Raw genomic sequence first — 25618 nt, 5'->3', positions numbered from 1 at the left:
GTAAATTCATTATGGTAAACATGCTATAACTAATTCATTTACTGTAAATTCAGAAATTATTGCGAGGTTTTTATTATTGCGAAAAATGCGACAGAGTTGAAAACGCAATAATTTAAACTCGCATTTTGAAATATTTTATATGAATTAAACAGGGTTTATTTCAAAATCGTAAAAATTGAAATCGCATTTAAGTCTAAAATAATAAATGCACGCAATAATTTCTGAATTTACAGTATACTGTGAATATGTAGCATGTACATATAGTATATATCCGTCATTACATATCAAGACGTAAAGCACCCATTTATAATAACAATTACTAATACCTTAATATTTTTTGGGCAAACCATTTTTTATATGTCTGAATAGATTCATATTAGAGAGTTTTTTCCCCATATATATTTCAGATATAAAGAGAAAAATAATGGCCTCATCAGTCATCCACCTTTGTACAATTTGCTATGATGATGGAATCTCCAACTCAGCAGTCACATGGTGCACAGAATGTGAGGTTTTCTTTTGTGGAGACTGTGAAAAACCTCACAGCAAGTCAAGACTGTCTAAGAACCATAAAACCATGTCAGCTGAAGATTATCAAAATTTATCTACATTCATGCAAGATATAAGCAGTCAGTGCAGAGACCACAAGAAGAAATTTGAGCTTCAACGCCTGTCCCTGCTGTGTCCAGTGCATCACTGATAAACACCAAAAATGTCAAGACATGAAACCCTTGTCTGATATCCTACAGCAAGTAAAATTATATGCCTCAGTTCAACTTTTTGAAAAAGATTTGAAGAATGTAAAGGAAAACTTTGATACAGCCATAACGTACCTGAAAACCAGGATCAGTACCATCAATACTCAGTAAAACAACAGCTGTTGAAGAAATCAGATATATGAGGAAGTCGATCAATGATTACTTAAACAAATTAGAGCAAGAAATACTTAATGAATTAGAGTCTAAACATTTAAAGCTTAAATTAAACATGGCCACTCTTGTGCAACAAATGGAACAGCAAATTAGTCAGATAAATCAAATGCAGAGTCAGAGCTACAAATGCATATTGGTCTGAGAGAAATTGAGAAAACTACATCACAAATGGCAAAATATTTAGAAGATTTAGAAAGTGGAGACAACTTCATTGAAAAGAATCTAGAGGTTAACATTTCATCTGCTCTTCAATCAATATTACAAGATGTCAAATCATTTGGAGATATTAATATAAATACCAACTCTTCTACTCTCAAAATAAAGGCTGGAAGAATAGATCAAGCCCAACACTTAGTTCCAAAATATCCTAGGATTGAAAAAATGAAGCCATCATTGTTGACAAGACTGAAAATTCCAAAAGATAAGAAGTCTTGTAAGTATATTCGCCTGTCTCATACTACCTAATGGCAAATTTATATTACTTGATTACAATAAAAGACAAGTACTGCTGTTCAGTAATGATGGCATATTCATCAGAAAAGTAGTTACATTCAAAGATTATACATGTGATGCTTGCTTTGTCAGAAATAATACAGTGGCTGTCGCATTAGGATTAGAAAACAAGACAGCAATGGTGGATATAGAAAAGAATAAAATTATTCACACAATTAACTTTTCTCATAATTGTTATGGAGTAGCAAGTGATGGTAAAACTTTGATCATCAGTTGTGGTGGTGGTCAGTGTACTACAGCGAATCTGAATGACATGTCTCATACAATCGTAGAAGGAATGGGAGGAGTGTATCATATTTCTCTATCCCAAGGAAATATCTACGGCACCCTTTACAGTGAAAGCAGAGTCTGCTGCTATAATAGCACTGGAGAACCTCTGTGGACATTTCAGCACCAAGACATTGCCAGCCCAGTAAGACTTACATTAGACAGGAATTGCTTTGTTTATATAGTTTCTTGTGAAAACAGCAGTATTGTGGTAGTATCACCAGATGGAAAAACCTGTAAGATCGTACTATCTCAAGCAGATGGAATCAAATCTGCAATAAACATCAACAGAGAAAGAGGAATGATGATAGTGTCAAGTAAAATAAGTGATGATAGTAGATACTATGATTCAGCTTTTGTTTAAAGTGTTCAATGCATATATGATTATCAAGGGTATGATATCTTCCTTATTAATAAGGACATATTCCCCATTTCCATTCTCAATTTTATTAGCACTAGCCACCCAGACCATTAATTTTTTTAGTGGGCATGGGTTTTATCTAGGGACAATTTTTCCATCTTTAATGTAAAACATGCTCTTTCTATAGAACATAAAATATTTTCCCCAAAACTTAACAATCAGTTTCCACCAAAATTCACTTATGATCAGAAAACTTATATTGATAAAATTGGACATTTAAGGGCAATAAGAAGTAATCTGACAGTTTTGACGGAAATGGACAGCATTTAGATCTCAACATTGTGAACATTTCTGCCCCTGTCAGATTTTCTCTATTCATACGGGTTTTCAAGATAATAGACAAAACTTGCATATTAACCCTATGATCTATTTTTAGCCATGTCGTCCATCTTGGTTGACAAGCAGGGTCATCAGATTTATTTTTTATTTTTATTATCACATTTTCTAAACTAGATACCCCAAAAATGATTGTGGCCAAGTTTGGTTAAATTTGGCCCAATAGTTTCGGAGGAGTTGCTTTAAAGCAATGTTTTCATATTCACTAGCTAGATATATATAGATCTAGCCCCTATTGTACTTAGAACTTTTAAATATTAGTTGAACTGAAATAAAAACCTTTCTTCATCCACCTAAGAGCTACCTGAATGTATACATGTATTATGTCATGATAGTCCTACATGTTTATACTAAAAAAATTCTAATTTTTTTTAAGTGTTTAATAAAACAAAAAGTTGTGAAAATTATTGTTATTTTATGTACAAAAGTTCTTTTTATTTGCTTGCTTACAAAAACTCTTGATTTTTCAAAGAATGTTAAATGCTTCAATTACATATTAGTCATATCAAATTTGTGTTTATACATACAACAATTAAACTGTTCTATTTCAATTTAAAAAACAATTCTATGAAAGTGTTCCAGATATTGGACATTTTATAATTTCTTCCCTGTGTACATCCCTTTCTGTTGAAATGTTGTTGTGTTCATGGTAAGAGTTTTCAAATAATTCAATTGCTCATTTATTTCTATTACTAAAAATTCTAAATTTTTTAAACTCTGGAAGGGCTTTAGGGGGGTGACTGGGCCAGTAATTTCAATGGATAAAAATACTTATTTTTTTACTAAAACTATTTTTTGTGTGGTTGGCAAAATTTTACACAAGGATCAAAATGGAGATGTGTTGTATATGTATGTCAATGAAACATCATCCCAATGACACAAAAACCAGAAGATTTCATTGTTGTTTATTGGGCATGGCATGTTATATTAGATTTAAATTTACATTCAAATCATTAGTTTAACAGTTAATAGTTATTGCAAATGAAGCACTGGAGATGCCCAATTCTGCCATACCAACCCTAAATTAATCAAAAAACCAATACTTAGAAAACAATTGGAGGTCTTTCCACCCAAAATGCACATATTTTGACAGGAAAACTTTAACCTTGAACATAATTTCAAGGTCATAAAGCAAGGATCTTAAATCAAAAGACCATAGGTATCTATATAAAGTTAATGAGTTGTGTCACCATACAGGTAATTTTAAATATAAGAGGGGAGAAAACTCCCATTAAATGTCAATGTACCCTTTCAACCAAAATTTATGTGTTTCAACATAAATTTATGTCGCAAATAACAATTTGGTAAAAATATTTTGTTGATATCATATATGGTTACTGAGGAGAAGCAATAATAAGCCAATATCAAAATTTAAAACATACCTAATGATCTTTGACCTTGACCTCAATTTCTTTTTGGTGGACCAAGGACCTCAAATCAAAAGACCCTAGGTCTTTATTACTAATGGTTTGCCAGTTACAAATATATTTCCCTTATTTCACATACAGAATGGGAAATAACTCTCAAATGGAATCTATAACGCTTCCGTTAAAATTTAACAAAACATCTTCAGAATATACAGAGCAATTTGGAAAAATAAATTGAAGATTTCTTTGATGGTTGCGATATACTAGAAAATAGTGGTCGGGGAGATAACTCTTACAAGGAAAAGTGTTTGGTTAAACAGTGTCAGTTTCAAAAGTGTATAAATGTTCAATATCATATACCAAATAAATAAGCGGCATCTTGTGAAACCAAATGTCCCCATTAAAAAAATAGAAGTTGCGGAAGAAAACAAAAATAAACAAAACAAGTCCTCATGGTCTTTCAACGGAAAGGTGGAAGGACCTTATGACTGGATTTCTATCAGAAAAAACGGTTTTTAATTTTTTTGAATTGGTTCAACAGTTTTAGTATAGGTCTTCCTTTTAATTGCTTACACATCTGACTATAAGCATTTCAAAGCAGTGTAAATTCACATGATAAACATGTTATAATTGTGAATATGAAGCATGTAATATATGTGTAATTAAGACATACAGCATCCATTCATTATACTAATTACTTAATACAGCAATAGTTTTAAGGCAAACCTTTTTTCATATAACTGAATAGATTCATACTAAAGAGTTTCCCCCATATATTCCAGATATAAAGAGAAAAGAAATGGCCTCATCAGTCAACCAACTTTGCACAATTTGCCATGATGATGGAATCTCCAACTCAGCAGTCACATGGTGCACAGAATGTGAGGTTTTATTTTGTGGAGACTGTGAAAAACCTCACAGCAAGTCAAGATTGTCTAAGAACCATAAAACCATGTCAGCAGTAGATTACCAAAAGTTACCTACATTCATGCAAGAAATAAGTAGTCAGTGCAGAGACCACAACAAGAAGTTTGAACTTTACTGTTCTTTCCATGCCTGTCCATGTTGTGTCCAGTGTGTCACTGATAAGCACCAAAAATGTCAAGACATGAAACCCTTGTCTGATATCCTACAGCAAGTAAAATCATCTGCCTCAGTACAACTTTTTGAAAAAGATTTGAATGATGTGAAGGAAAACTTCGATACAGCCATAAAGTACCTGAAAACCAGGATCAGTACCATCAACATTCAGAAAACCAAAGCCGTTGAGGAAATCCTGTATTCGAGGAAGACGATCGATGATTACTTAGACAAATTAGAGCAAGACATACTTAATGATTTAGAGTCTAAACCTTCAAAGCTTAAATCAAACATGGCCACTCTCGTGCAACAAATGGAACAGCAAGTCAGTCAGATAAATCAAATGCAGAGTCAGTTTACCAAAATGACACAACATGCAACAGAGCTACAAATGCATATTGGTCTGAGAGAAATTGAGAAAACTACATCACAAATGGCAAAATATTTAGAAGATTTAGAAAGTGGAGACAACTTCATTGAAAAGAATCTAGAGGTAAACATTTCCTCTGCTCTTCAATCAATATTACAAGATGTCAAATCATTTGGAGATATTAATATAAATAGCACCTCTTCTACTCTACAAATAAAGGCTGGAAGAAAAGATCAAGCCCAACACTTAGTTCCAAAATATCCCAGGATTGAAAAAATGAAGCCATCATTGTTGACAAGACTGAAAATTCCAAAAGATAAGAAGTCTTTAAGTATATTTGCCTGTCTTATACTACCTGATGGCAAATTTATATTACTTGATTACAATAAAAGACAAGTACTGCTGTTCAGTAATGATGGCATATTCATCAGAAAAGTAGTTACATTCAAATATTATACATGTGATGCTTGCTTTGTCAGAAATAATACAGTGGCTGTCGCATTAAGATTAGAAAACAAGACAGCAATGGTGGATATAGAAAAGAATAAAATTATTCACAAAATTAACCTTTCTCATTATTGTTATGGAGTAGCAAGTGATGGTAAATCTTTGATCATCAGTAGTGGTAGTAATGGTGGCCAGTGTACTACAGTGAATCTGAATGACATGTCTCATACCATCGTAGAAGGAATGGGAGGAGTGTATCATATATCATTATTCCAAAGAAATATCTATGGTACCATTTACAGTGAAAACAAAGTCTGCTGCTATAATAGCACTGGAGAACCTCTGTGGACATTTCAGCACCGAGACATTGCCAGCCCAGTAGGACTTACATTAGACAAGAATGGCTTTGTTTATATAGTTTCTTGTGAAAACAGCAGTATTGTGGTAGTATCACCAGATGGAAAAACCTGTAAGACCGTACTATCTCAAGCAGATGGAATCAAATCTGTTTCTGCAATAGACATCAACAGAGAAAGAGGAATGATGATAGTGTCAAGTAAAATAAGTGATGATAGTAGATACTATGATTCAGCTTTTGTTTACAAAATTTAAAATGTTATTTTATTTTATTCTTTTAATAAAAGAATATCTGTGCATAGTGTTCAATGATTATCAAGGGCATGATATCTTCCTTATAAAGGCATCACAATCCTTTATTTGTTCAGCTAGCTATAAAACCAGGTTTAATCCACCATTTTCTACATAAGGAAATGCCTGTACCAAAACAGGGACGAAAGATACCATAGGGACAGTCAAACTCATAGATCGAAAAAACAAACTGACAACGCCATGGCCAAAAATAAAAAGACAAACAGACAAATAATAGTACAGATGACACAACATAGAAAACTAAAGACTAAGCAACACGAACCCCACCAAAAACTGGGGGTGATCTCAGGTGCTCCGGAAGGGTAAGCAGATCCTGCTCCACATGTGGCACCCGTCGTATGTGCTTATGTTATTACAAATCCGGTAAATAGTTAAATTCGGTAGGTCACATTCGTGAAAAGGGAAGGGTATTGTAGTTACGACATAAGGAACATATACGACATCATCTGTGAAATGGTTATTCCATAACAGTCAACCAACTTGTGATGGCGTCCGTAAAATTTACGAAGGGATGATTTCAACTTCACCATTTGGAACTCTTGGTTTAATAGCTTCCTTGTGAGCAGCAATCCTCTATCAAGGAAATCATGATAGGAAATACAAGCCCGGGAATATCGTATCAATTGGGAGATATATACTCCGTATGCAGGCGCTGCTGGAAAGTTGCTACATAGAAATGGAAAGTTCACAATTGGGAAGCTGAAATCATCTCATTTGTCGTAAAGTTTTGTTTTAAACCGACCCTCATTGTCAATTTCTAGATGTAAGTCGTCAAGATATGAGGCACACTTAACTGTATCTGTAGTATCCTTTATCTCTAGTTCGATGGGATAGATTCATTCAACATAGTCACCAAATTTTGTATTATTAAGAGAGAGAACATTATCTATATAGCTGAACGTAAAGTTAAAGGATATTGCTAACTTTTTATCTTTCTTCCTAAAAAGATCCTGTATGAAGTCAGCCTCATAATAATAAAGAAACAAGTCGGCAAGAAGAGGGGCACAATTGGTTCCCATTGGAATTCCGACAGTCTGTTGAAAAACGCGTCCTCCAAACGTAACAAATATGTTGTCAATCAAGAAATCAAGCATCTTGATAATGTCAGTTTCAGAGAATTTTTTGTTTGAATCAGAGTGATTCTTTACAAAGTAGGATTTATCCCTCCCCAAGACAAGATACTTGTACACCAAGTCAGGAATATGACAGTTGTTTTCCATTCGTTTGATGTGTTTGAGCTTTTGATTTTGCCATTTGATAATGGACTTTCTGATTTGAATTTTCCTTTGAGTTCAGTATTTTTGTTATTTTACATTTTATTATAAGAATACATGTTTGTTCATTTTTCATATGATAAAAAGAGATTTATCTTTTTTTCAAATCACAAACCATAAAGTATTAAAAAAGAAAACAATAATTAAAAAAAAGAAAATAACATGTATTAGAAGCACTTTCAGTATTTACCTTCATTATATATATAGAACCAAACAATTTAAAAGTTAAAGATATATATATCAACACTTGAAAACATGAGCTATATCCCAAAAAGATCCATAAAAAGAATAACCAAATCAACTGAAAGTCAACTGTACATTGAAGTTTCTCTCTATCATAAGTTTCTGTAAAAAAAAAAAAAGAATTGGGAAAAAAAATCATCTTTCAAGGGCAATAACTCCTATAAGGGATCAATTGATGATTTCAGTCATGTTGACTTATTTGTAGGTCTTAACTTTGCTGAACATTTTTGCCAAGTAAAGTATCTCTCTATCTAGCATAGTTTCTATAAAAAAAAAATTAATTTTAAAAATCATCTTCAAAGGGCAATAACTCCGAAGAGGGATCAATTGATTATTTCTGTCATGTGACTTATTTGTAGATCTTACTTCCCTGAACATTTTTGCTGTCTATATTTTCTCTTTATCTATAACAGTTTCAAGATAATAACCAAAAACTAAGAAATTTCATATAAGGCGTTGCAGAAAAAAAACCCATTTACATGGCTTTTCAAGATGTCATAATTATTAGGACTAAGAGATAGGTAGCATTAGCCACCCAGATCATTAATTTTTTTAGGGGGCATGGGTTTTATCTAGGGACAATTTTTCCATCTTTAATGTAAAACATACTCTTTCTATAGAAAATAAAATATTTTCCCCAAAACTGAACAATCAAAGTTTCCACCAAAATTCACTTATGATCAGAAAACTTGGATAAAAAATAGCATGTTTAGTGTATTATTTGTAGATCTTGTCTTTTGCTATATAACATTTCTACCTACCTGTTATAGTTTTCAAAATAAAAGTAAAAATTCAAAAAGTTGTAAAAAATCGTCATTAAAGGGCAATAACTTCAATCAGGAGTCATCTGATAATTTCTGTCATGTGACTTATTTGTAGATCTTGACTTGTTGATCATTTTGGATTTTCTATGTTTTCTTTTTATCCATTATAGGTTTTTAAGATACAAGGCAAAAACGCCACAATTGGTAAAAATAGTCATTAAAGGGCACTTACTCAAACAAGGAGTTGTCTGATGATTTCAGCTATGTTCACTTATTTGTAGATCTTGTCTTCCTAACCAATTTCCTAATAAAAATTAATCTATTATAGTTTTCAAAATAATAGACAAAATCAAAAATATTGATAAAATTAGACATTTAAGGGCAATAAGAAGTAATCTGACAGTTTTGACGGAAATGGACAGCATGTAGATCTCAACATTGTGAACATTTCTGCCCCTGTCAGATTTTCTCTATTCTTACGGGTTTTCAAGATAATAGACAAAACTTGCATTTTAACCCTATGATCTATTTTTAGCCATGTCATCCATCTTGGTTGACAGGAAGGGTCATCAGACACATTTTCTAAACTAGATACCCCAAAAATGATTGTGGCCAAGTTTGGTTAAATTTGGCCCAATAGTTTCGGAGGAGAAGATTAAAAGCAAAGTTTTCATATTCACTAGCTAGATATATATAGATCTGGCCCCAATTATGTACTTATTAGAACTTTTAAATACTAGTTTATCTGAAATAAAAACCTTTTTTCGTCCACCTAAGAGCTAACTGAATGTGTACATGTATTATGTCATGATACTAAGTCCTACATGTTTGTACTAAACAAATTCCATTTTTTTTTAAGTGTTTAATAAAACAAAAGGTTGTGAAAATTGTTTTTATTTTATATACAAAAGTTCTTTTTATTTGCTTGCTTACAAAAACTCTTGATTTTTTCAAAGAATGTTAAGTGCTTCAATTACATATTAGTCATATCAAATTTGTGTTTATACATAAAACAATTAAACTGTTCTATTTCAATTTAAAAACACCAATTCTATGAAAGTGTTCCGGAATATTGGACATTTTATAATTTCTTCCCTGTGTACATCCCTTTCTGTCGAAATGTTGTTGTGTTCATGGTAAGAGTTTTCAAATAATTCAATTGCTCATTTATTTCTATAACTAAAAATTCTAAATTTTTAAACTCTGGCAGGGCTTTAGGGGGGGGGGGGGTGACAGGGCCAATAATTTCAATGGATTAAAATACTTATTTTACACAAGGATCAAAATGGAGATGTGTTGTATATGTATGTCAATGAAACATCATCCCAATGACACACAAGAGTGCACACAATGAAATGTCTCACCTTCTTTACTAATCATTGATATTATGTTGATAGTCCTAAATATAAAGCTTTATTACAACTGTCACATAAACTTAACATTAACCAAGTAAACTAAACATTGACCAATGAACCATGAAAATGAGGTCAAGGTCAGATGAACCATGCTAGGCAGGCATGTACAGCTAACAATTCTTCCATACAACAAATATAGTTGACCTATTGCTTATAGTTTAAGAAAAACAGACCAAAACACAAAAACTTAACACTGAGCAAAGAACCTTGAAAATGAGGTCAAGGTCAAATAAAACCTGCTTGACTGACAAATAGATCATAAAATATTTCCATACACAAAATATAGTTGAACTATTGAATATAGTATTAGAAAAAAAGACCAAAACTCAAAAACTTAACTTTGACCACTGAACCATGAAAATGAGGTCAGGGTCAGATGACACCTGCCTGCTAGACATGTTCACCTTACAATCATTCCATACACCAAATATAGTAGACCTATTACATGCAGTATTAGAAAAAAAGACCAAAACGCAACAAGAGTGCACACGCTGAAATGTCTCGCCTTCTTTACTAATCATTGATATTATGTTGATAGTCCTAAATATAAAGCTTTACTACAACTATCACATACACTTAACATGATCCAAGAAAATGAGGTCAAGGTCAGATAAACCAAACAAGAAATACATGTACACCTTACAATCATTCTATACACTAAATATAGTTGACCTATTGTTTATAGTTTCTAAGATACAGACTTAACCAAGAAAACTAAACATTGACCAATGAACCAAGAAAATGAGGTCAAGGTCAGATGAACAATGCCAGGCAGACATGTATTACAGCTTGCAATCCTTCCATACAACAAATATAGTTGACCTATTGCTTATAGTATTAGAAAAACAGACCAAAACACAAAAACTTAACACTGAGCAATGAACCATGAAAATGAGGTCAAGGTCAAATAAAACCTGCAAGACTGACAGGTACATCATAAAATATTTCCATACACCAAATATAGATGACCTATTGCATATAGTATTAGAAAAAAAGACCAAAACTCAAAAACTTAACTTTGACCACTGAACCATGAAAATGAGGTCAAGGTCAGAAGACACCTGCCCGCTAGACATGTACACCTTACAATCATTCCATACACCAAATATAGTAGACCTATGGCATACAGTATAAGAAAAACAGACTAAAACACAAAAACTTAACTATAACCACTGAACCATGAAAATGAGGTCAAGGTCAGATGACACCTGCCAGTTGGACATGTACACCTTACAGTCCTTCCATACACCGAATATACTAGACCTATTGCTTATAGTATCTGAGATATGGACTTGACCACCAAAACTTAACCTTGTTCACTGATCCATGAAATGAGGTCGAGGTCAAGTGAAAACTGTCTGACGGGCATGAGGACCTTGCAAGGTACGCACATACCAAATATAGTTATCCTATTACTTATAATAAGAGAGAATCTAACATTACAAAAAATCTTAACTTTTTTTTCAAGTAGCCACTGAACCATGAAAATGAGGTCAAGGACATTGGACATGTGACTGACGGAAACTTCGTAACATGAGGCATCCATATACAAAGTATGAAGCATCCAGACCTTCCACCTTCTAAAATATAAAGCTTTTAAGAAGTTAGCTAACGCCGCCGCCGCCGGATCACTATCCCTATGTCGAGCTTTCTGCGACAAAAGTCGCAGGCTCGACAAAAACTTAACTTTGACCACTGAACCATGAAAATGAGGTCAAGGTCAGATGACACCTGCCAGCTAGACATGTACACCTTACAATCATTCCATACACCAAATATTGTAGACCTATTGCATACAGTATAAGAAAAACAGACCAAAACACAAAAACTTAACTATAACCACCGAACAATGAAAATGAGGTCAAGGTCAGATGACACTTGCCAGCTAGACATGTACACCTTACAATCCTTCCATACACCAAATATAGTAGACCTATTGCATACAGTATAAGAAAAACAGACCAAAACACAAAAACTTAACTATAACCACTGAACCATGAAAATGAGGTCAAGGTCAGATGACACCTGCCAGTTGGACATGTACACCTTACAGTCCTTCCATACACCGGATATACTAGACCTATTGCTTATAGTATCTGAGAAATGGACTTGACCACGAAAACTTAACCTTGTTCACTGATCCATGAAATGAGGTCGAGGTCAAGTGAAAACTGTCTGACAGGCATGAGGACCTTGCAAGGTACGCACATACCAAATATAGTTATCCTATTACTTATAATAAAAGAGAATTTAACATTACAAAAAATCTTAACTTTTTTTTCAAGTAGTCACTGAACCATGAAAATGAGGTCAAGGACATTGGACATGTGACTGACGGAAACTTCGTAACATGAGGCATCCATATACAAAGTATGAAGCATCCAGGTCTTGCACCCTCTAAAATATAAAGCTTTTAAGAAGTTAGCTAACGCCGCCGCCGCCGGATCACTATCCCTATGTCGAGCTTTCTGCGACAAAAGTCGCAGGCTCGACAAAAAACCAGAAGAATTCGTTGTTGTTTATTGGGCATGGCATGTTATATTAGATTTAAATTTACATTCAAATCATTAGTTTAACAGTTAATAGTTATTGCAAATGAAGCACTGGAGATGCCCAGTTCTGCCATACAAACCCTAAATTAATTAAAAAACCAATATTTAGAGAACAATTAGAGGTCTTTCCACCCAAAATGCACATATTTTAACAGGAAAACTTTAACCTTGAACATAATTTCAAGGTCATAAAGCAAGGAGCTTAAATCAAAAGACCATAGGTATCTATATAAAGTTGTAATTTTAAATATAAGAGGGGAGAAAACTCCCATTAAATGTCAATGTACCCTTCCAACCAAAATTTATGTGTTTCAATTTATGTAACAATTTGGTAAAAATATTTTGTTGATATCATATATGGTTACTGAGGAGAAGCAATAATGAGCCAATATCAAAATTTAAAACATACCTAATGATCTTTGACCTTGACCTCAATTTCTTTTTGGTGGACCAAGGACCTCAAATCAAAAGACCCTAGGTCTTTATTAGTAATGGTTTGCCAGTTACAAATATGTTTCACTTATTTCACATACAGAATGGGAAATAACTCTCAAATGGAATCTATAACGCTTCCATTAAAATTAAACAAAACATCTTCAGAATATACAGAGCAATTTGGAAAAATAAATTGAAGATTTCTTTGATGGTTGCAATATACTAGAAAATAGTGGTCGGGGAGATAACTCTTACAAGGAAAAGTGTTTGGTTAAACAGTGTCAGTTTCAAAAGTGTACAAACTGTTCAATATCATATACCAAATAAATAAGCGGCATCTTGTGAAACCAAATGTCCCCATTAAAAAAATAAAAGTTGGGGAAGAAAACAAAAATAAACAAAACAAGTCCTCATGGTCTTTCAACAGAAAGGTGGAAGGACCTTATGACTGGATTTTCATCAGAAAAACCGGTTTTTTATTTTTTTGAATTGGTTCAACAGTTTTAGTATAGGTCTTCCTTTTAATTGCTTACACATCTGACTATAACCATTTCAAAGCAGTGTAAATTCACATGATAAACATGTTATAATTGTGAATATGAAGCATGTAATATATTTGTTATTACATATCAAGACATACAGCATTCATTTATTATACTAATTACTAAATACAGCAATAGTTTTAAGGCAAACTTTTTTTCATATAACTGAATAGATCCATACTAAAGAGTTTCCCCCATATATTCCAGATATAAAGAGAAAAGAAATGGCCTCATCAGTCAACCAACTTTGCACAATTTGCCATGATGATGGAATCTCCAAGTCAGCAGTCACATGGTGCACAGAATGTGAGGTTTTCTTTTGTGGAGACTGTGAAAAACCTCACAGCAAGTCAAGATTGTCTAAGAACCATAAAACCATGTCAGCTGTAGATTACCAAAAGTTACCTACATTCATGCAAGAAATAAGTAGTCAGTGCAGAGATCACAAGAAGAAATTTGAACTTTACTGTTCTTTCCATGGTTGTCCATGCTGTGTCCAGTGTGTCACTGATAAGCACCAAACATGTCAAGACATGAAACCCTTGTCTGATATCCTAAAGCAAGTAAAATCATCTGCCTCAGTTCAACTTTTTGAAAAAGATTTGAAGGATATGAAGGAAAACTTCGATACAGCCAAAAAGTACCTGAAAACCAGGATCAGTACCATCAATACTCAGAAAACCAAAGCCATCCAGAATATTCGGTATATGAGGAAGTCGATCAATGATTACTTAAACAAATTAGAACAAGACATACTTAATGATTTAGAGTCCACTCTCGTGCAACAAGTGGAACAACGAGTCAGTCAGATAAATCAAATGCAGAGCCAGTTTACCAAAATGACACAACATGCTTCAGAGCTACAAATGTATATTGGTCTAAGAGAGATTGAGAAAACTATAGCACAAACAGCAAAATATATAGAAGATTTAGAAAGTGGAGACAACTTCATTGAAGAGAACCAAGAGGTAAACATTTCATCTGCTCTTCAATCAATTTTACAAGATGTCAAATCATTTGGAGATATTAATATCAATACCACCTCATCTACTCTACAAATAAAGGCAGGGAGAAAAGATCAAGCCCAGCACTTGGTTCCAAATATTCCTTGAATTGAACAAATAAAGCCAACCTTTTTGACAAGACTGACAATTCCAGAAGATATGAAGTCTGTGAATATAACTGCCTGTCTTATACTACCTGATAGCAGATTTATAATAACTAATTTCAACAAAAAAGAACTACTGCTGTTCAGTAATGATGGCATCTTCATCAGAAAAGTAGTTACATTCACAGGATATCCATTGGATGCCTGCTTTGTCAGAAATAATACGGCAGCTGTCACATTAGGATACGCATACCAGACAGTACTGGTGGATGTAGAAAAGGAATAAAATTCTTCAAACAATTAAACTTTCTCATTATTGTAATGGAGTAGCAAGTGATGGTAAAACTTGGTTCATCAGTGGTGGTAACAGCCAGAGTACTAGAGTGAATCTGAATGACATGTCTAAAACAATCTTAGAAGGAATGGGAGGAGTGGGACCTATTGCAATTTTCCAAGGAAATATCTATGGCACATATTCCTCTGAAAACAAAGTCTGCTGCTATAATAGTACTGGAGAACCTCTCTGGACATATCAGAACCAAGACATTACCGAACCAAAAGGACTTACTTTAGACAAGAATGGCTTTGTTTATATAGTTTCTGTAGGAAACAACAGTATCCTGGTAGTATCACCACATGGTAAGACCTGTAAGACAATACTATCAGAGGCTGATGAAATAAAAGATCCGTGGGCAATAGACATTAAAAGAGAAACAGGAATGATGATAGTGTCAAATAAAATAAGTGATGATAACAATGATACAGCTTTTGTATATAAAATTTAAAATATTATTTTATTTCATTTTATTTTTTAATAATAGGATATCTGTGCATAGTGATAAATGATATCAAGGGCACTTTATCTTCCTCATTGAGGCATCTACATCCTTTATCATTGGAATACATGTTTGTTCACTTTTCATAAAATCAAATTCAAGTAGCAAAAAGAAAACAGGAATTAAAAAATTTAAATAACATGTGTCGGAAGCACTTTCAGTATCAACCATCTTTAGAACCAAACAGTTTGAATGCCAATGATATATTATTACTAGAAAACTTGATATGACGCACTGACCCATAAAAATAATAGCCAAACCAACCTAATGTCAACTGTGTATGGAAAGGGATAGAAACTTTAGTTTCTTAATAATTCCTAAATTAATCAATGAATACCTTAACTAGAGGCTCTCAAGAGCCTATGTCGCTCACCTGTATTTAATGATGCTTTGGAAATCATGTAAAATAAGGTTTAAATCATAATTAATAGTATTAGATATTAGATATTATAATGATATCTAAGATAATAACAAAAAACTGCAAAATTTTTGTAAAATTACTAACTCAGGGGCAGCAACCCAACAACAGGTCGTCGGATTCGTCTGAAAATTTCAGGGCAGATAAATCTAAATCTGATGAACATTTTTGCCACATGTCAGATTTGCTCTAAATGCTTTAGTTTCAGAGATATAAACCAAAAACTGCATTTTACCCCTATGTTCTATTTTTAACCAAGTCGGCCATGATGGTTGGAAGGCGGGGTCATCGGACAAATTTTTTAAACTAAATACCCTAATAATGATTATGGCCAAGTATGGTTAAATTTGTCTCAGTAGTTTCAGAGAAGAAGATTTTTGTAAAAGATTACAAAAATTTACAAAAAATTGTTAAAAATTGACTATTAAGGGCAATAAGTCCTAAAGGGGTCGACTGACAATTTTGGTCTTGGCAACTTATTTGTAGATCTTACTTTGCTGAACATTATTGCTGTTTACAGTTTATCTCTATCTATAATGATATTCAAGATAATAACCAAAAACTGCAAAATTTCCTTAAAATTACCAATTCAGGGGCAGCAACCCAACAACGGATTGTCAGATTTGTCTGAAAATTTCAGGGCAGATAGATCTTGACCTGATAATCAGTTTAACCCATGTCAGATTTACTCTAAATGCTTTGGTTTCAGAGATATAAGCCAAAATCTACATTTTACCCCTATGTTCTATTTTTAGCCATGGCGGCCATCTTGGTTGGTTGGCGGGGTCATCGGACACATTTTTTATTTATAATAACTAATTTCAACAAAAAAGAACTACTGCTGTTCAGTAATGATGGCATCTTCATCAGAAAAGTAGTTACATTCACAGGATATCCATTGGATGCCTGCTTTGTCAGAAATAATACGGCAGCTGTCACATTAGGATACGCATACCAGACAGTACTGGTGGATGTAGAAAAGAATAAAATTCTTCAAACAATTAAACTTTCTCATTATTGTAATGGAGTAGCAAGTGATGGTAAAACTTGGTTCATCAGTGGTGGTAACAGCCAGCTGAGTACTAGAGTGAATCTGAATGACATGTCTAAAACAATCTTAGAAGGAATGGGAGGAGTGGGACCTATTGCAATTTTCCAAGGAAATATCTATGGCACATATTCCTCTGAAAACAAAGTCTGCTGCTATAATAGTACTGGAGAACCTCTCTGGACATATCAGAACCAAGACATTACTGAACCAAAAGGACTTACTTTAGACAAGAATGGCTTTGTTTATATAGTTTCTGTAGGAAACAACAGTATCCTGTTAAAAATTGACTATTAAGGGCAATAACTCCTAAAGGGGTCGACTGACAATTTTGGTCTTGGCAACTTATTTGTAGATCTTACTTTGCTGAACATTATTGCTGTTTACAGTTTATCTCTATCTATAATGATATTCAAGATAATAACCAAAAACTGCAAAATTTCCTTAAAACTAGATACCCTAATGATGATTGTGGCCAAGTTTGGTTAAATTTGGCCCAGTGGTTTCAGAGGAGAAGATTTTTGTAAAAAGGTAACAACGACAGACGACGGACGACGGACGCCAAGTGATTAGAAAAGCTCACTTGGCCCTTTGGGCCAGGTGAGCTAAAAAGGTATGTTATAGACAGCCAATATCTGCTAAAATGGAGAATTATAAACATCAAATGAACAAGACCTGGGTATGATTAATTACATGTTTTCTATGACATCTATCCCAGTTGACCTTTTCTTTTGACATCAAGACCATTTTACTTTCAGTTTTGTGAAAATGATAGTTTTCTATAGTTTATTTTCACTAAACAGACATATAAAAAGCATAGGTTATCCATTTGGATCAAGGGATCCTGGTCCTCCTCCTTAAGGTCACAATAACTAGTAATTAGTCCCCTACTGACAAAGTCGAAGGGGACTTTAGGTTTGCACTCCGTCCGTCTGTCCATCTGTCCGTCTGTCCATCCGTCAGTCCGGCAAATCAGCTTTCTACACTTTTTTTCTTCGTTCTTGAAGATATTGATTTGATATTTGGTATATTGTTTTATCATGACAAGTTATAGATCAAGTCCAAATTTTGTTCCGGTCTGATGGACCATAACTCTGGACCATATCTAATGTTAGAGTACTATGTTAAACCAAATTTCTGTACAAAGGGAGATAACTCATTTTTTAAAAGACATTCTTTGTTAAATTATTTGAAGAATTTTTACAGGTTTGTTTGTTATTTAGTATAAACTAATTTTCTGAATGCTATATACATTTGTGTATATCAAAAAAAATTATGGAGAGAAATCCTTTAATTAGATAATAATCTATTTTTATTAATGTATATATTTCAATACATTACGTTGTGTAGATAAAAGTTGTTGACATTTTATAGATAAGTTACAAATCTATATTAGTTTGTGACAAATGAAAGAAAAAAATATTTGGAACTATTAATTATATCTGATTATAATTTGAAATAGATATACACTGTGTTACATCATATCTAATTCTAGAGAACTATTAATCATATCTAATGTTTTTTTCATCATGATTATAAAATATTGATTGATAATTGGTATATAGTTTTATCATGACAAGTTACAGATCAAGTTCAAATTTTTGTTTCGGTCTAATAATTTTGTTCAGAGTTATGGTCCTTGGACTTGAAAAAATCACCCATATAATCAGTTTTCAACACTGTTTTAAGTCATGCTTGAAGATATTGACATAATATTTACTTTTTGTTTACACCATGACAAGTTATAGAAAAAGTTAGCATTTTGTTCCATTATAATGAATTTTTACCAGGTAGGGGACTATGTATTGCCATGCAATACTCCCAGAATGATTGTTTTATTAGTGTCAGCCATTCTTATAGTTATATTCTCCACTGAAAATCTAACTTAGTCACTATGATAATTCAGTTAGTCAAATATTAGCAGAAAGGTAGTCAACAGAAAAAATGTCTACCCATCAAGTCATAATGACTACATGGATGGTCAATTTGACCATATTTGTGGTCACTGCACCACATGGCATATAGAATCGGTTTTCGTGTGCACTCTTTCACAGGCTTTAATCATTCCTTTGTTCCCTGATGGTGTAGCTGTAAACAAACAAGGAGGCATGAACAAATCATTTTTTCAACAAACCCAATTGTTTAAAGTAAGTAACATGTAGATTTGTTTACTTACAAACATTAGATTTAAGAAAAAAAAGTTCAATAAATGTTATAATGATACATGTTGAGGTATTGACAATAAAATAAAGGGGAGATAAGTATACAGGATGTCAATTTTAATACACATACAACATATTGTCGATTAAAGAGTATTTACAGGTATTTGTTTTTTAAAAGGGGATTAAATAAACACTGCAATGGATATTCACAACAAAAAATTAAAAAGAACTTAGGATCTTGGAGCTTACATCAATATTGTGTTGTAGAATGGGTGACTGCTAAGATTTTTATGCTTAAATTATATTGTTGTGTTACAAGATGAGTGAATTTGTATATCCTGGTGATTACATTAAATGTTGTATTATAAGATGGGTGACTGTCAAGATTGTCAGGATTGTAGTTCTTTGCAGGTGTGGATCCAGGATTTGGAAAAAAGGGGGCTGGTAACCCAACGTTTGCAGAGTTACTTTCTTGAAGTCTATGCATTTAGCTTATAATTTGTAGCTCCATAAGGGGTACCAGGCCCTTGCCTCACCCTTAAATCCGTCTCTGCTTTCAAAACAATGTAATGGTATAAGATGGGTGGCTGTCAAGATCCTGATGCTTACTTTACAATGTTGTGGTATAAAATGGGTGATTTTCAAGATCCTGTCATTTACATTACAATATTGTGGTATAAGACGGGTGACTGTCAAGATCCTGGTGCTTACATTACAATGTTGTGGTATAAGATGAGTGACCGTCAAGATCATGGTGCTTACATTACAATGTTGTGGTATAAGATGGGTGAATATCAAGATAATGGTGCTTACATTAAAATGTTGTTTTATAAGATGGGTGGCTGTCAAGATCCTGGTACTTACATTATAATATTGTGTTATAAGATGGGTGACTGTCAAGATTCTGGTGCTTACAATGTTGTGGTATAAGATAAGTGACTTAAGATATATGTGGTTGCATTGCACTTGTCTCTTCATGATATGAGTGAATGTAAGGATCATTGTGTCTGTATTACAATGATGTGAAGTCATTGATAAGAAAAAGAACTAGCAATATTCCAGTCTTGACAATACAAGTTGTACTTTTCAGGGATAAATTGACCAAGTATTGGTTTTAACACAACAAACATCTCTCAATTTGAAACACAATATGCATACATTTTTGCTCAACCTCCTCTGCTCGTGCTCAAGTACAATGTTACCAACATACCTGTCATGATCCTTATTTATTCAGATAAGTGTTCTAAATTGCGAGATCAAAGATTTTAAAAGTATTTTTGTTCATCTGACTGACATGAATGATACATTATTTATTGTTATCTTTCAGTTTCTAAAATTCATAATTATATTTTTCAGCCAACGAAGACATTACTATTCGTATGTACACAGCTGAGAGATTTTCTGACCAGAGAGAATATTATACTTAAACATGCAGAGATAATACTGACAAAATGTCTGAAATAAACACTTCAAAATTCTGACATACTGAAACTGTATAAATTAGTTCATATATATTTCTGTTGTGTTATCATAATGTATAGAAAATTGGTGTTTAACAAATATGTTTTCTTTATTTGATTTTTAGACTTCAATATATGTCACTCAGTAATGGTAACACATGCAAACTAACATATCATATTTTGTTTTCAAAATTCTAAAGAACGAAAAATTATTTGGCTTGAGCTCATAAACTGAAAAATTGGTTGCAGATATTTAAAGCCAGTCAAAATCAAGTGAAGCAACCACAGAGCATTTTTGTGTTCTTAAACCTGAAAAATTAGGAAGGTATTTAACAATGAGCATTTTGTGGTCCCACAATGGTGTCATTGTTAGTAATAGTTGCTGTGATATTTTTATAATATTATGTTCCAGATGTTTTTGTCAATCCTATGGAACAGATAAAAACAAAGCAGAATAATAGAAGAAACACAACACAAAGTACAAGAAGGATAAAAACAAACACAAAGTAAAATAATAGAAGAAAAAAAACCCAACTAAAATCAAAATAATAGTCAAACAGCTAGTCAATCGTGACTACTCACAATAATCATGCTGACTAACCAACATTGTCTCTTTAGACCATTTCAATAAGTCATATAGACTCAGTTTAATTGAGGTCTGGAGCTGGCATGTCAGTAACTGCTAGTAGTCTGTTGTTATTTATGTATTATTGTCATTTTGTTTATTTTCTTTTGTTTCCTATTCTGACATTGGACTCAGACTTCTCTTAAACTGAGTTTTACTGTGCGTACTGTTGTGCGTTTGTTTTTTCTACATTGGCTAGAGGTATAGGGGGAGGGTTGAGATCTCATAAACATGTTTAACCCCGCTGCATTTTTGCGCCTGTCCCAAGTCAGGAGCCTCTGGCCATTGTTAGTCTTGTATCATTTTTTAATTTTAGTTTCTTGTGTATAATTTGGAGTTTAGTATGACGTCCATTATCACTGAACTAGTATACATATTTGTTTAGGGGCCAGGTGAAGGACGCCTCCGGGTGCGGGAGTTTCTCGCTGCATTGAAGACCCATTGGTGGCCTTCGGCTGTTGTCTGCTCTATGGTCGGTTTGTTGTCTCTTTGACACATTCCCCATTTCCATTCTCAATTTTATGCATTCAATTGTCAAACTGACAAATGTGCAAAGTCAATTTGATCAATCCCATAGTCATGATGACTATAACATTAGTTGTGACGGATGGGTAAACTCAATGTCTGGACAGGCAGTAAACGACGTCTATTTAGTTTGACTGTGTAATCTCAACTCAATATAATAACATATGACATACTAATAGAACAACATTAACAAAAGATATAGTGACATTAACAATGGAGAAATGAAAACGTCGTTAAAAGTAGCGTTAACATTTGACGTAAGTTAAACTGTCTCTCAATCAACGTCATTAGTCATGACGAGTATAACTTATAGTCATTTTGACTTCCTAACATAGTCCTATCTACCACCCTACTCAGTCAAATGTGACTAACCGTTTAGTCAAACGACTAATCGCATAGTCAAATAGATTAAATGCATTGTTATCTAGAGGACAGTCAAAATGACTAATTAAATTTGTCAATTGACTAAGTTAGGTTTTAAGTGAAGCTCTTCAACAAGTAAGGTAAAAATAGTTATCTGCCACCTCCTAGAAAAAAAAATGATAGTTCCAGTAGTTAAAATAGTTTTATTTGGAAAACTATCTTACACAGACTTGATAGGGAAACGTTCTGCACTTTAATAGTACTTTATAAAAAATGCCTGGACAGAAAATATAAAAAAAGTGCTTCACTAAATATATCTGTAAACAATAGAAGGAAGGCAAAAAATCTAAGGTAGGTAGGAAGGTAGGAATTAATTTTTTTGGGGGGGTTGGTCTAACACAGATTAATTTTATTTCTCTTCATATGAGTCCTTATAAAAGTATTAAGGAAACTGACTCATTGCTGACTAGTATAAACAAATTACTGATTTAATTAGTAATCTCCCTTTAACCAGGTTTACTTACTAATATGACTGGCTTAGGAGTCATAGGATGGGGCAAGGGGGGTCTATTTTTTTGCCCCTATTGGTTTGCTAAAATATATTTTTTTTAAATAAAATTATAGAGAACTCTTACACTACAAGAATACAGAAAAGGTTGTTTTTTTCTTTTGTCACCTTTAGAAATTCCCCCACCATGCATTTCAGTTCACTCTTAGTAAGCCAATTCTTAGTGTCTCTTATCTATTGTTCTCTAAGGTTTTAATACACATTTTGATTCCCTTGATGCTTTACACACAAACATATACATTTCAGCATAAAGGTACGGGTAATATTAAATAAAAGAAGAATGTGTCTGAGGACAAGTATGCCCCCTCAAGATTTGCAATTTTCCAAGTTAAAAAGGGACATAACTCTAGAACCGTAAATGACTCAAAACTCTGTCTGAATGTGGTGGTTCTTAGCATTGTGTGTGACATATCTGTGTTATCTAAGATCAGAGGAGGGCTTCAATCCTTTATGGTAGGGGTGTCATATTTCTCATGAATTTCTCTCAGTAAAATGTCATGATTATATCAGGGAGCTTGAAATAGTGGTCTATTTCAATGGCTTGTCCCTACCACTAGTACGTTTTTCCTTTCCCTATCATGCCTATATCATGTATATCTTCCATTTGAATACGTTTCATTTTTATCAAGCAAGGAAAAAGTAAGTGTCCCCCTCCCTGAGATGTAAGAACCCGCTTATCCATATAGTTTATATAATATACTTTAAATTTTTTTTCTCCATAAAATCAACATGTTATTCACCGCTACATGTTGCTGTTGTGAGCATTTTCAAAACAAATTTGCAAGCTTTACATGTTTTTTGTCGAATTTTGCATCGATTGATTGATTGATTGTTGGTTGGCAAATAGTTCATGCATGTCCATGACGAAATATTGCATCGAAGAACGTTGATAACCAAATGTGACTAAAAGACAACACATAACTTTACGTTCAACATAATTGAGGTTGTTGCTAACCTTCTTGTATGTTTTGGGTATACATACCCAAAATTTCTGCATTATATCCCTTGGTTTATAATTAGGTAATCACTTTATAAAATAAGTAATTACACACATAGGCTGTGATACTGTGATTGAACCATTACAGGTTGATTTTTTCAGAGCTTTGGTCAGATAACAGTTATTTAGTGTATTAATCCATTAATCTCTTGCAGATATATTTAATATCTGTTTTCATGTACTCTTTTGTGGAGAGAGCCATAGTCCTTTCTTTTCCTTTTATGTTTTTATCTTTCTTTCTTTCGGCAAGCAAAATTATTGATTAAATCTTGTAATTCAAACACAGAAGCAGCAAAAATTATTTACCCTTTCAGAACACATGATTCGTTTTTATATTTTTTTTTTTTTTGTGATTATTTTAGGGATTTCTTTTTATTCAAGTTTTTTTTTGTGTTTCATACATTTTGTATTTTTCTTTTGTATACCAAGAGAAATACATAAAGTATGATAAGAACAAATAACTTAATGTGTCGATTTGAACATTTTAGAAAATTGTTCTGAAAAATCTGAAAGAAGTCGTTTCCTGAAAATCGAGAAGCAATTGTTTCCCAGATTGACGTTTGTAAACAATCTGAAAAACAGAGTTTCCTATGATTTTTTTCAATGGACATTTATGGTAGATTAAATGAGTTTCGAGAAACTGAACAGTATCAATGAAAGGAAAGTCAATAGAGGATTTTAAAGCTGTGAATTTGAAAAATGTTTTAAACAGTTTCATACGAAATGCATTCTTGTATTCAATTGTTTACAGTGTTGCGTTTGTGTGACTGTTTACAACTTGATTACAAACTTTTATGATGACATGCATTTCATTTTTATCAAGAAAAATATCTTTAGTGTTCTATGAGATACAAGAGAGAACACCTTATACCATCCGATTAAAGTATCGTCCATTCTCATTTCATGTCTCCTGCTTCAATGTCAACAAAAATCTGAAACCAAGCATTACGCGTATCGGAAAGCAAGCTTTTATGTCGATTGAATCGGATAGCAAGCGTTCTGAATATACACCGTGCTTCCTCACAAGTTTAGTTTCATTATAAAAAGATCTGATTGATAATCAATATGGATGTTCAGAACTTCCTTTCTACATTTGATTTTATTTATAATGTACAATCCCTTATATTATAACTATCCATACTAAATAAACAACCTTGTTTTTGAGTATGGATAGAAAAATAAGGGATTGTATCAGAGCTGATAAAATCATCCCTAACTAGGTAAGACAAGGGTATAGTGGTTTATAAATAGAAAATTGAATATTATTCAGTGCAAACAATGAAAAAAAATATATCCCCACCCGAACCCAAGCACCTGTGATTGGAATGACTTCAGATATATATCCTGTCAACAAATCTGGCCAACCCAGCTACATTAATATATTGGTGTTCCTGAACCAAGTCTGGAACCATGTAAGTATTATTAACATCTTTTTGTTGTTGCAGATTGTAGCTGTTTTTTCACAGACAATATAATTTTCTGAACTCTTTGAATTGTATATTGGATTAAAAATATACCATTTTAAGTGATGAATCTTCATGAAGTGCATTTAATGAAAATCGTAAAAACTAATTTATCAGCTTTATACTTAAAACATAAAACATACACACATTAACAAATTTCTCCAAAAAGGTACATTATATTCTATGGAGAACTGTACATATGTATAAAGAAGATGTTGAAACCGCATCTCATCATGTGGAACTACAGAAAGTCTAACATAAAGTCACCTCCACTAATGCTGTATCAACTCCTGAAAATTTATTTCCACGTGTAGCAATATTCAAAATAAGTTCTAATAAAAATTTCCTATTGAACTGCTGGTGTTACTTGACTTATTTGTTAACACTTGAAGGATTTTGATTGCAACTGAAAAGCACT

General features: G+C 33.0%; 2 protein-coding genes and 1 long non-coding RNA gene across 14 annotated transcripts in view; 2 read left to right on the top strand and 1 right to left on the bottom strand.

The window, feature by feature from the left end:
• Nucleotides 1–25618, bottom strand: part of LOC127739055 (alpha-mannosidase 2-like) — a 231115-nt gene that overhangs the window by 120793 nt on the left and 84704 nt on the right. The window lies entirely within an intron of this gene.
• LOC127739071 (uncharacterized) lies at nucleotides 669–15527 on the top strand. Its single transcript, XR_008000266.1, has 2 exons — nucleotides 669–1160; nucleotides 14596–15527. It is a non-coding gene; the product is annotated as an uncharacterized LOC127739071 (long non-coding RNA).
• On the top strand, nucleotides 3064–6387 carry LOC127739063 (uncharacterized). The gene is made up of 2 exons (XM_052250633.1): nucleotides 3064–3118; nucleotides 4619–6387. Exon 2 carries the CDS (start codon nucleotides 4636–4638, stop codon nucleotides 6343–6345), a length of 1710 nt encoding a protein of 569 aa, XP_052106593.1. The 5' UTR covers nucleotides 3064–3118; nucleotides 4619–4635; the 3' UTR covers nucleotides 6346–6387.

The sequence above is a fragment of the Mytilus californianus genome, unplaced genomic scaffold (assembly GCF_021869535.1).
Source record: "Mytilus californianus isolate M0D057914Y unplaced genomic scaffold, xbMytCali1.0.p SCAF_4, whole genome shotgun sequence".
Lineage (NCBI taxonomy): Eukaryota > Metazoa > Mollusca > Bivalvia > Mytilida > Mytilidae > Mytilus > Mytilus californianus.
Note: the sequence above shows the minus strand (reverse complement) of the source record. Positions and strands in the feature narration are given on the sequence as shown.

What these genes read in the sequence shown, in the direction of transcription:
- LOC127739063 (XM_052250633.1), top strand. Translation starts at nt 4,636, where the DNA reads ATGGCCTCATCAGTCAACCAACTTTGCACAATTTGCCATGATGATGGA.